The sequence below is a fragment of the Podarcis filfolensis genome (assembly GCF_964270895.1).
Source record: "Podarcis filfolensis genome assembly, chromosome: 11".
Taxonomy (NCBI): domain Eukaryota; kingdom Metazoa; phylum Chordata; class Lepidosauria; order Squamata; family Lacertidae; genus Podarcis; species Podarcis filfolensis.
In genome coordinates, this window is record NC_139613.1 from 21,975,223 (window position 1) to 21,988,708 (window position 13,486).

The 13,486-nt window shown below is 41.6% G+C and overlaps 1 protein-coding gene across 1 annotated transcript in view; it reads right to left on the minus strand.

Moving 5' to 3' along the window:
• The window catches only part of ARL15 (ARF like GTPase 15), a 184,608-nt gene extending 173,726 nt beyond the window's left edge, over nucleotides 1–10,882 (minus strand). The window contains exon 1 of the mRNA XM_083576325.1: nucleotides 10,768–10,882. Within this exon, the coding sequence (XP_083432451.1) occupies nucleotides 10,768–10,815 (48 nt within the window). The 5' untranslated portion in view covers nucleotides 10,816–10,882. The remainder of the gene's footprint in view (nucleotides 1–10,767) is intronic.
• Nucleotides 10,883–13,486: the final 2,604 nt, after the last annotated feature.

The window sequence follows — 13,486 nt, forward strand, 5'->3', positions numbered from 1 at the left end:
CTTTTTTGGCTTGGAGAAAGTGGCGGCAGAGTGGAAAGAGAACCTGACACCAAAATCTCAGACACATTGGTAGAATAAAAACCTAAAGGTTGATAACTTAGAGAAAGATGTTTTTCGTTTTGTTTCTCCATCTTCCACTAACTTAAGTAGACATCTGTTCATGGAAATCAAACAAAATTATTTGCATACAAGACTTAAGTATTTGAATCATTAGAATATTTGTATTTGGTTTTAGCACTTTGAACTAAAAGATACTTCACAACAGATTTTTGAGTAAATCAAGCCTTTTCACAGTTCTGATTCTTGGAACTGAAGCTAGCGTTATCTGAAAAATTCACATATTAATCTGATTAGCATGGAAAAGGAAGTGACTTTAAATGTATTTCATCATTCATTTTGGCTTGTAGTTCTAAGATAATGAAAGTAAATCAGCTGACATATTTCACAGCTATACAATCATTATTTTAAAAAAGAAGCTTTAAACAGTACCTTGTTCACATTTAAGAAAGATCAGCTGCTCTCAGTTCCCCAGAGAAATTGATTGATACAACTTAAATCTTAGAATGTGGTAAGAAGAATTTGCTTAATAGCAATAGTACAAATGAAGCGATTTAGCAACAGAGGTAGCAAAAATTTTAATACGTACAATGTGTTACCTCCTTTATAGTACCATTCCCTTCTGACATGTGCTAGTATGTTCTCCCATTGTGTTTTATCAGGAAAAAAAATATGAAAGGAATACTAGTGGGAAGAACTGATGTATCAACATAGGTTTGTTTACAACAAAACTATAGATTAGTGGTGGACTCTCCCCACACACAAACACACACAATTACTGTTAGCTTTAATGTACAGTGGTACCTCGGGTTAAGTACTTAATTCGTTCCAGAGGTCCGTTCTTAACCTGAAACTGTTCTTAACCTGAAGCACCACTTTAGCTAATGGGGCCTCCTGCTGCCACCGCGCTGCCAGAGCACGATTTCTGTTCTTATCCTGAAGCAATGTTCTTAACCCGAGGTACTACTTCTGGGTTAGCGGAGTCTGTAACCTGAAGCATATGTAACCTGAAGCGTATGTAACCCGAGGTACCACTGTAATCACATATAACGCTTCATTGTGTGCAGAAATGCACTTAATAACATATTGTTGTGAGTTGGGGGGCAGATTCCCCTGGAAGTCCTGGGTACCAGATTACTCCCCCCTTAGTTTCTAGACTAAGCAAATGCAGAAGATTACTAAATACTTGAAGTCTTCACCCAGGTGTGAGACAACTTAGCAGTGTAAAACTTCAGACTGAATCAGTTTCCTGGCCTGGAACTGCCTGGGGATAACCAACTGTCTGGATAACCAGACAACTCACTATGTAAATGAACCATATTTCTTCACCAGCCTGACCCATCTCTGCCTCTTGACCTTCCTCGCTTCAGTTTCTGCCTCTGATTCTGGACATCTCTCTGCCACGGACTCTCCCAGGTCTATAAGCACTGTTACCTCTTCACTTTCTGACACCTCCTCTACCCAGTCTTCTACTGCTTCTCCCTATGAGAAGCATCATTGTCCCACCACCATAGTCCTGGGAGAGATGCGGTGGATTGGGCACGTGCAGGCTCCACACTACCCAAACGGTCTGCCCGCTGCCTCTCCCCCCCCCCCAGCTGTAGGGCGGCTGAGTGGGAGAAGGAGGCAGGCTCTGGAGGCCCTGTGGTGCACCCTGCCCCTATGGGTAGCTCATGCTGCCCCAGGCACCCAAGCGGCTTCCTCCGCCACTGCCAAGCTCTGAGCCTTCTTCGCTAGTTGGTTCCTCAGCTGGTTTCTTCCATCATTCCTCTGCATCTAACCAGTCCATGACAAAGTTCGTTTTCACTTAGATTTCTAAACTAGAAAGTTAACTGTATTACTACTTTCAGTGCTTTTTTTTTTAAGAAAAAGAGATGCTGGAACTCATCATGAACGTCTCTCTTGTTCTCTTATAATGGCAATGGCACCCACCTGAGAGGTGCCAGAAGTGAGTTCCAGCTGAAAATAAGCCCTGACTACTATCATATTCAGTCAAATAAATTACCCTCTTTCTTACATCACATTAGAATCTGTATTTTATCTGGCTAACCAGACAACTCACCTTTTCTCTCTTAGAAGAACTGTACGATGAGAAATGCTGATGTACTTCCACTTTTTTAAACCCTTCTCATCTCAAAAACACACATGGTATCAACTCTCAACAGAAATTACTTATCCAAGTTCAAAATATCTGCAGAACCGGTAACTCTGGTTTCCAGGGAAATGTTCTGTTGTTACTCTTTCAAAATTCTAAAGCATATGGTTAGAGCAAAGCAAATCACCTCCCATAAAATACAGTGAAAACTATACTTTGAGTTATAATTTATAATGAACTCAGGAATTATCTCTGTGTGTGTCAGCACTAAGTCTGCAAAATAGTATTTTGCTTTTCACTGGTAAACTGCTTTTTCATATTACAGTACTCAAGGTGGCTTACAATCCATAGAAATGAAGTAAAAATGTATTTATTGAATAGTTTCATAACTTCATTTCTGACACCTCAAAGATGAGTCTGGCTCAGAAGGGTTTTCATAGCACCTGATGCAAATTGCAGCTTTCCCTCCTCCCATTGCTTTGGGGCAATGATTTTCAAAGGGACCACAACAAGGAGGAAAGTGTTGACCCTCTCCCTGTAATCCTGAGCCTGGCTGCCCCTACCCTGCCCAGCAGCTGCTGTTTGCATTTTTTAAAAGGTTCAAGAAACTTAGAGATGCATTTCCATTGGCATCAATGGGAGCTTCTTTGTCCCTCAACCTCCATTTGACCACCCAAGATACTACATTGCCCATGAAGAAACCCTGTTTGAAAGTAGTAATATTAGGATAGGTAGAATTGAAATGTTTGTTTACTTTCATACACCCAGTGCCAGCCCACCCATGAGGTAGGGTGAAGCAGCTGCCTTGGGCAGCAGAAACCCCCAAGGCAGCACCCTTGTGGGTCCCCAGCTGGGGGTGCCCACAGCTGCTGGCAGCAGCACTGATTTCAGGCAAGATCTCATGAGATCTCACCAGAATCTGCCAGCATCATCACCACTTCATGCCACCACTGCACAACCTAGGTAAGGAATGCTTCAGCAGTGGGGGAGCAGGGCCTCATGTGGCGAAATGGGAATATGCCGTCCCTGCATACATCCATTCCCTTTTGCCTTCTTAACCCTTTTAATAAAATCTCTTAAAATTGGCTGTTGGAGTTGCTTGCAACAATCTCAAAGCGATACTTCCTCACATGCCTAGACTATTAGACTTCATGTTACATGTGTGTATCAGTGGGATGTCACCATGGAAAGCAAGGTGCCCTGCTTCTGCAGGGACAGACAGGAGTGGGCTGGATGATCCCTCATCCCCATAATTAAAATCAGTCACTCACAGCCTTGAGAATTGTCCTTGCCTCAATAATAGAGGAAGGAGGACTGATGGCAGCAAATGTGTTTTGAGAGATTGGTGCTACTCCTCTTCCCTGGCATCCAAGTTGGTGTTCATCACTACATCTTGTAAGAGGGAATTTCATAGTTTAAATATGTGCTGTGTGAAGAAATGCTTGCTTTTGTCTGAATCTTCCAACATTCATATTTATTGGATGTCCCCTGTTCTAGTATTATTAGAGGGAGAAAAGTCTATTGATCTACTTTCTCCACACCATCAGTAATTTTATAAACCTCTATCAAGTTCCATTTTAGTCACCATTTTTCTAAGCTCAAGACCTCCAAATACTGTAACCTTTTTTTACGGGGAAATTGTTCCCATCACATGATCATTTTGGCTGACCTTTTCAAGACTTGCAATATCCTTTATGAGGTGTGGTGGCTAGACATGTGAAGGCTCAGGGAAAGAAATTGAAAAATTGGGGGAACTTTCCCAGTCTTTCTGTTCTTTTTTTCTACTCCTTCGCATCTCCAGTTGCAACCAGAATTGAATACAGTCTTCAAAGTATGGTTGCACCACAGATCTGTATAATGGCATTATAATTCTGGCAGCTTTATTTTCAGTCCATTTCTTGATTATCCCTAACATAGAATTTACCATTTTTATAGCTGCTACACTCTGCATTGACATTTTCCTCTGGCTATCCACTACAACTGCAAGATCAAGCGCCAGCAGAAGCAAAAAGAAATAGCAGTAGTGTGGAGGAGCATGTGAGGTTTTGAGTTCCCTGCCTCTATATCCAATACATGCAGTATCACCAGGATAGAGCCATTTCTTTACACAAAGAATAAATTTCACAAGAACTGAAAGTTAAAAGTTACAAGGATAGCTATAGCTATTTCTCAAAATCAAGACTTTCATGTTCAGCTGAACCTCAAAATCCAAGTTCTATTCAAATGTATATAAGATAAAAATTTACTGGTGATCAAATATATTTCAGCATTCATTTTCACTGGTTGCTGAAAGACCACGTATTACAGTACAGTATGCATTTTCTCTGCTTTTAGCCTGGTAGCTTGGTTTTGTAAAACGTTTGGTGCCCCCTAGTGGCATTACGTACATTAGTTTCTAAAGTTCTGTATGAAATACTGATACAATTAGAGCTAAATAAAATAATTTAAAATAAAGAAAGCCTATTCATAATATACTGAAAGTATACTTTGTTTCTCCTGGAAGTTTAAATCATGCTCTTTTTAAGTAGCACTACTTCCTTTGAATTCAGCTAGTCCAGGGATGAGGAGCTGTTTTATACTTGTTTGATGCCAAATCCCACAGAGATCCCACAGCAAGGATGGGGGTGAGCAGCAAGGCTAAGCACCCAAACCACAGATAGCTCAGAGTAAGCAATTCATTCCAACAAGGGTTGGAAGTAGCCTGAGGCCTTTGTATCCAGACTACTTCCTCCAGACTCCACCACCCCGTAGACAACTCCAGGGCCTTAAGGGCCAATCCTCTTGCATGAAAACGGGCACTCTCACTGTGTATCAGAGCCTTTCTCCTGGTGCACTCCCTAAACTGCTGGACTGGTGATATATGGTGGGAGACATCTGGCTTTTCAGGGGAAGGTGCCTGTGCAGGGCTGGGCTCTAGCCCTATAGGTCCCAGTGATCTGGGAGGTTTTTCTGGGGGCTGTTTTCCAACAGCCTCAGATGCAATGGTCTCATTATCTTCAGCAGTCAGCTCTGGTTCTGACCTTGATATGGTTCCCCATCTGGTGCCCCTGCAGCCCGCAATTCTATGATCAGATCACTAATAAGAGTCAGGCAGGAACTCCAGCTCCAGCTCCGTAAAAATGGACACTGGTGAGTAATTAAGGCAGTTGCACAAGAGTGACGATTTCCCCAACTGATCTAGTCCAACACACACACAACTCATCTATCACAGTAGCCTATCACAGTATATTAACCATGAACAACATATTACCCTATCACAAAACTGAAATATTGTAGATGAAATATTTGATTCCATTAATTCAGAGGTACAGTGGTACCTCAGGTTACATACGCTTCAGGTTACATACGCTTCAGGTTACAGACTCCGCTAACCCAGAAATAGTGCTTCAGGTTAAGAACTTTGCTTCAGGATGAGAACAGAAATCATGCTTCGGCGGCGCGGCGGCAGCAGGAGGCCCTATTGGCTAAAGTAGTGCTTCAGGTTAAGAACGGACCTCCGGAACGAATTAAGTACTTAACCCAAGGTACCACTGTATAGCAGCTTGGTAGTAGGTATCCTGTGACTTGGGAGCCACACACAACTTTTGGGCTGTTCATTTCTCCTCCAGTTCCAAGCGGGTAAATAAAGTGATGTTTCAAGCCAACAACTTATCCTTGTTTTTCCTACACTCCCAGCAACATGCTAGATGTGAAGTGGAGAAAACATGGGGAAAGGTAACAGTAGTAGCAGAGACTGTAGCACACAAGTGTAGCTAGTGTGCTACAAACCAAGGGCCATCCTGTAAGAGAAAGAATGAATCATACTGGCTTGGCTCAGGACCTTTATTATTAGTGTATTTTTGCTGTCAAGGAGGGGAAGAGATGCTTATTGGATTTTCTGCCTCAGGTTCCCAAATAACTAGCCTGACTTGGATGCTCTGTTCCTTGATTTGGTGGGAGGTGGAGGTGGGGTAGCATTTGCTACTTTGCTTCAGGCAGCAAAATGTATTTGGCCAGTCCTGGGGAAGAGGATCTTTAACTCTTTGCCCCTGTCATGGTCCTATGTAGCATTATAAACAGGTTTCTTTCTGGGGGAGGGGAGCTCCAATTTTTTGTTAAAGCACAAACAATGAGTTAAAATCCCCCTTCCTTATAGTCCCATGCTGGTTTATCACCAGCTGCTGCCCCCAAGTTATTTATTATCTACACAAGCACTAAAAATGTGAATAACATATAGTTCCACCCTGAGCAATGAACATACAAATATGAATTTACCCTGAGTCTGGCTACCACAACTATTTCATCTGCTCACAAAGGCCTTGACACCTCGTTGGGAACATCCATTAAAAACATTTCTTTTATGTTCTGTATAAGAGAAATAGGTTTAAATATCTCACTGCTAATCACAAATTTAATCAATATTTTATGGTATCATCTTGTTAACAGTCCTGCTATTTCGGAAGCTCAGGGGTGAATGGCAGAATACTACCACCCAGACAGAAGAGGGAGTTATATCAGCAGACTTGCTGGAACCCATGATTTGCAGAAATGCACAAAACTTTAGGGGAGAGAGAAAACAAAAAAACATCCCAGTCTGGAATGAGCATGTTCAATGGAATGGTGGGTTGGGGGCAGAAAAACAACCGGGAAGGGAAATGGAGTGGAACAGCCTAGAAAAAAGCATGGTTAACTGAACAGAAGTACTCCACAGTGCAACTTTTTGTTGCAGGTCCCACTTGTACCTTTTATGTTGTTGTTGCACTGACCTTTGCCTCCCCTCACCTATTGCACTTACCTTTTATCACCTCTTACTCATTACATGGTGTTTTAAAATGAACTCTGCAGAGGATGGACAATGTCCTTTGCTCCACAAATCACCTAGCAATATGTTAAGTATTTATCAGAACTACATTCCACTGATTTCAATGCCATAGTTCTAAGTATGAAGGCTTAGAGTTGCAGCTTAAAGATTTTTATTTTAAACAGATGGAATATATCGTGTTGATCTTAACACTTTGACCTTTATGTGACCTTCCATAGAAACACTTTGTATGTATTCCATAATTTTAAAGCTCTCCCTGCACCAAATATCTTGCTGAGACTCACACAACTTTCAGAGCACTGCTGAACACAGAACAAAATTCCCAAAATTAACAAGTGTTCCCCTGTTCAGCCTGCTACTTGCTTATATGTTTCCAGGCAGCCCATTAATTATTTTTCCCCTGGAGCAAAAAACTCATGAGAGTGCTCTGACAACAACAGCAAATACACATGATAAGGTCATATAAAACACATGACCAGTAAAGTTTATATCACTGGTGTTACTGAGGTTTTCCAATATAAAATATATATATATAAATAAAATAGGTTGCTTTTTAACATATCAGTGAAGCCTATTTATATTATGGACAGAGTGCAAACTCAAAGCCCATTTTCAGTATCCTTCCAACCCAATCCTTCCAATCCACAAAGTTATTTCTGCAGCTGTACCCTCTAACATTTTTCTAAGGTGGTCAATATTTACATTGGTGGGGAAAAAACCAGAGTATAACTATGTATTATGGAGAGAGTCAGAACTTACAGGGTTAAGAAGTTCTGAGTGACGTCTCACATTCTTTGAGGCGGGTTTAGAACACGGAAGGGGAGTGTTCTACTGTGTCTCTGAGAGAGAGAGAGAGAGAGAGTGAGCTTAGCTCTGAAACGGAGAGCAGCGGAAATGAGTGCCCTGTCACCGGGAAAGTTACGATCTGTTGTTTTTCTACGAGAATAAAGTTATTTGTAAGATAAGGAAGAAAGCGTGCGTCGACCTGATTTACTACGCACACACGGCTTACTGCTTTTGCTGCTTCTGCTTCTATCGTTGTGCAACGCTCTGCTACACTGCAGCTGGAGGCTGCCCAGAGGGAACAGAGGCACGCAGAGGAAGCGTGTGGGCTCCGGGGGCAAGCGAAGCTGCCAATCAAATTTATCAATATGTATCTACACCCAGCCAGGTCTATTGCATACAGAGTTCTATTCTGAAACTGTTACGTTGTACCGTTACACAGTACAACACAGTATTAATGAGGTAGGGTGGCATACAACGTCCCCTCCATTTCATCCTCACAACAATCTTCTGCAGTAGATTAGGATGAGAGGTGGTAGCTAGCTCACGTAACTCAACATGATTTGTGGCTGATATGGGATTTGAACCTAGTCTAAACCCATCACTAACCTCTTCACTGCACTGACTCTAAGTGTGTACATCCAGACTAAATCAGGAGAGTTGCCACCACATTGGCACCCTTGGAACCGTAGAAGTGCACAAAATCAGAAAGCACTCTCCCACCGCAGAGTCTTAGACTTGATAGTAAAACCAAGCAGTTGCTTCTGCCTTACTGCCAGTAATCATCCTCAAATACAGACATATTCTCCTGTGCTCCACAGCCAATTATAATTTCTATAATTTCTACTACTGTTTTTCGTTATGTATACATTCTGTCCCCTTTTTTATCCTGGTTATGCATACATTCTGATCCCCACCTTTTAGTCAAGGACTGAAGTTGGACATACTGCATTGCCATATGGAAACAGTGACCAATGTTATACTTACTACAAAAATAGAAGAGTATATGAGACCAGAGTTTTGAGGATGAACAAAATAAAAATTCCAAAATACAATACAAATTAAATGTCTTATACGAATAATAGTGTCAAAATTATTTTTGCATTACAAAAAGAAATTGTAAACAAATACAAAAATCTCTATATAAGAAATATGTAACTGTGCGGTATAAGATAATCAACAGATAAAGTACAGCGAGACTAATTGGAAGTCATTTTTAATTTCTTGTTTTACAAATTTTACAATTTTTCACATCATTGGGAGTACAAAGGATGTTAGTTATAAGAATTGTGTTGTTTCATATATTGCTACTGTCTGTTTGTCAGTTTATAGTTTGTTTATTTGATTGTATGTTGGTTTGTTTGCTTTCCTGGCTTAAATGTATCTATTTTAAAACAATAAAGATATACACATTTCAACATTCCAAAAAACAAAAAACAAATACAGTCATACCTCGGGTTACAGACGCTTCAGGTTGCGTTTCTTCAGGTTGCAGACTGCCGAAACCCAGAAGTACCTGAACAGGTTACTTCCGGGTTTTGGCGGTCGCACATGCACAGAAGCGCCGAATTGCAACCCGCGCGTGTGAAGACGCACCGCTGAGGGTTGTGGACGCTGCGGGTTGCGAACATGCATCCCGCACAGATCATGTTCGCAACCCGAGCATCCACTGTACAAAAATCTTAACCTGCGGGCTTTATTCAGACAAAGTATCTATAAAATGAAATTAAAGAATGCAATCCAGTAGATTTACTAAAACAGAATGAATCAAGACATCCTTTAGAACACCTGAACACCACAAGCCACTAGGGAACTGAAACTGAACTTTTTCTAGTTCCTTTTTCTTTTATTTTGTAAATAGAGGTAACAGTACAGTCCAGAGTGTAGTTTGAAAGCAGCTGGCACTTATAAGATGTCCTGACCTCCTGTGGAGGAAGAACAGAGTGATACAAACCAAATAAATACATATAGGTGGCATATTGTATGCCACCAAGGTCAGTGTCATGATGGCATGCTCCCAACTATGCTTCAGATTTAATGGTACAGCACTAAACTAGAGATGCAGAAAGTTCTCATATTCAAACCCCACATCCCTAGTTTAAAAACATTAAAGTTCTGTATGTATTGCTTTTCTCATCATTGTAATGTTGCAGTGTTCAGTAAAAAAGTATCTCTTGATAGCAGCATTCCATGCAACTAATAATGGTGCATGAATCCTAATCCTTGCTGAGTCAGACAAGCCCAATAATCAGCTACTGAAACTGTCAGTTAAAGGCAACATGGTGTTATACAATGCAAAACACCAGCAATTCACATTCCCAACCCTTGAAAATTCAAGGACTGAAGCGGGGAACAATGTACTGCCATATGGAAATTTTAATGAACCCGAGCATCATATAATACAGTATAATGCAGTATAATACAGACCCCACAATTTTCCTATAAAACAATTCCCCCACCCCTGAAAAAAATGTGCCGTGCAATGATAACTAAAGAAAAATAATGAAACATATATAAATAGCCTTCCAACTTAGAAGTGTCCTAATTTCTGTGATGAGAGTAAATAATTAATAGCTTTTGCTATTAAAACTACAGGCAGCGACAATTTTGCATGAGTTTCGTTACTGACACCCCGCCACCCCACCCCACATTTTTTCATTAAATTTTTTCACATTTCATTCAATTTACTCATACAATCATAATCATCTACTTCCCTCCCCCCCCTTTCCACAGCTCTATATATTTACCCATTACAACTGCATATTCTGGTTATTCCATATGTTTTATTCTCCTTCCTCTTCATTATATCTTTATATACTTTAAACCGCTGAATTTACTCCAGCCCTGCTGACATTTTAATCTGTTTAACATGATTCTTCAGCTATTCTGCAAACATTTTCTACCCATCCCGCCCTCTTCCTGATCTAAAGAAACCCGCACATTGGCATTCAAACATCAATTGTATGCGCACAAAATGGTTGCTGCCTGTACTTTGGAAAAGACTCAATAAGTAACAGAAAACAATTCCTACCTGGAAGTGGGAGTTCATGTTTTGCCTGGAGAGTGGGAGAAAGTGCATGAGAAATCCTGGTTATCTCCTACATTGGCCTATGGGAAGCACATGCTTGCAAGACAACTAAGGAAATTCCTCCTGTTCAGTCATTTGTAGGATGCACAAAGGAGCCTCAATGTGGCTTTATGCTTGCCCATGTACAAGCCTAGATGTAGAAAAATAAGAAGTTTTTTTCTATTATGTTGGTTTATGTGATTGGAATTTTCCCCAGATCCCACTCCTAGTCTTGATGGTCTGAATTTCTATCTTCTTCATCACAATTTCTGTTTTTTTTGTATTCAATTTATATCATCACAACTGGTGATTTAGCTTTAGGCAGGGACTAGACAGAACAAGTAGTCAGGATGCACAACAACCCCCTGGGTACTTGAAGGTTAGGCAGCCTCAGAGGCTTTAGACTACAAAAAAGTTCTGCAGCTACCACCACACACATATATTGTGAACAATTAAGAACTGCATACAATGGTACCTTGGGTTAAGTACTTAATTCATTCCGGAGGTCCGTTCTTAATCTGAAACTGTTCTTAACCTGAAGCACCACTTTAGCTAATGGGGACTCCTGCTGCCGCCGCGCCGCTGGAGCACGATTTCTGTTCTCATCCTGAAGCAAAGTTCTTAACCCGAGGTACTATTTCTGGGTTAGCGGAGTCTGTAACCTGAAGCATATGTAACCTGAAGTGTATGTAACCCGAGGTACCACTGTACTCAAATTCATGTTTGGGCTAAAGGTGGGTCCCAATTCTGGGCAGATCCATTGTGTCCCCGTGCTGTTTAGCAGCTATATGAAACCACTGAGAAGTCACCTAGGAAATTTGGAGTAAAGTGTCACCTACACTTGGTTCCACACCTGGCCATCACACCTCGGGTTGCACTTAGTGTCTTGAGCCTAAGGTTGTGTTGGTCTGCTACCTACCTGTAACTTGAACTAAGGTTGTGATCAGTGATTTAGGGATGGTGGCAAATAGAGCAAAATTTAAATGGGTGAGAGAGGTGTTTATGATTGGGGAATCACCTGATCTCGGAGAAGGTTACAGCCTGCTTGGGTTCATAGATTGAAGGTGGTCTTGGCTCTAATGCTGCCTGTGAATATTCAACTGCCAGGGGCATCGGGTGTCTTTTACCACTTTAGGTCTGTGATGATAGCTGAAACTTTTGTTGGTTAGCAATGATCTGCACATTGTCACTCACATCTTAATAACATCCAATTCAGACTATTTCAATGTGCTCTGTGGGGGACTGCCTTTGAAAAGTATTCACAAGCTAAACAAGTTCTGAATGCAGCACCAAGAATATTAACAGAAGCTTACTACTTCAAGCATAACACGACAGCGTTGTGTCAGTTTCATTGGCTCCTAGTGGGTTTTCCAGCCCAATTCAAGTGCTGGTTTTGATCTTTACCACTCTAAAGGAGCTGAAGTCTCCTAATGGGCTGTCTCGTCCCAGATCTATCTTTTCACCCATCTTGGGCATCTTTCCCCCATCATCTGAAGTGTAGCCAGTAGCCATGAAAGTCGAGGCATTTTTTGTAGCAGAATGCCCCACTACTCACAGTAGTGGCTGGTGCCTTTTGGGTCTAGGATGGAAAGCACAGAGGCCAGTGGAAGGTGGGGCCAGATGCCATGAAAGGCACAGCCAACTAATTCTAGTTTTGTCTCTGTCTATCCTTCTCACTAGGGGACGCGGGTGGCGCTGTGGGTTAAACCACTGAGCCTAGGACTTGCTGATCAGAAGGTTGGCGGTTCTAATCCCTGCGACGGGGTGAGCTGCTCGGTCCCTGCTCCTGCCAACCTAGCAGTTCGAAAGCACGTCAAAGTGCAAGTAGATAAATAGGTATCGCTCCGGTGGGAAGGTAAACGGTGTTTCTGTGCGCTGCTCTGGTTCGCCAGAAGCGGCTTAGTCATGCTGGCCACATGACCCGGAAGCTGTACGCCGGCTCCCTCGGCCAATAAAGCGAGATGAGTGCCGCAATGCCAGAGTCTGTCACGACTGGACCTAATGGTCAGGGGTCCCTTTACCTATCCTTCTCACTACTGAGTTTCAGAAAGGCAACCTGAGACATGAAGGAAACTATCAGACAGGGTGACCCACGAAGATGGTTACTGTATAAGTAAGAAGGCAGCTGGGGCGGGGGCTGAGGTTATAGGACCAACCTAATATATTATCCTCCCTCAGTAAAGGTTCTGCTGTTTTGGAGATTAAAATTGTTTGTTTTTAAACATTATTTCAAAAATTGTAGCTTGCCATAACTCCAGTAACTAGTTACATAAACCATTTCTGTCCTAATTTTCTATAAAGCAATGTGAAACTGTAAGCATGTGGATTTAAATAGCTATTTGAATGTAACACTGCATATATTAATAATAATAATAATAGTTGTAAACCAATCCTGTGAGTGTTTACTGTCGAGTAATGCCAGTAATATCGTTTGAATCTTGTTAGGTTGCTTCTCTCTAGCATTTTTGTCTTATCCTGCTATGGCTGTATGCTAATGCAATAAAGGTTTGATGATGATACTGTCGAGGGAATGCTACTGTGCTCAGTGGGACTGCGCAACTCTGAATTTCAGCCAAATAACCCAATCCTAAATTTACCCGTAAGTAAATTGAACTATGTTGTGGGGGATTGGGGGGTGCGTGTGTGCCATTCCCTGCTCAGGGTCGCAGCTCATGTTGGTGAG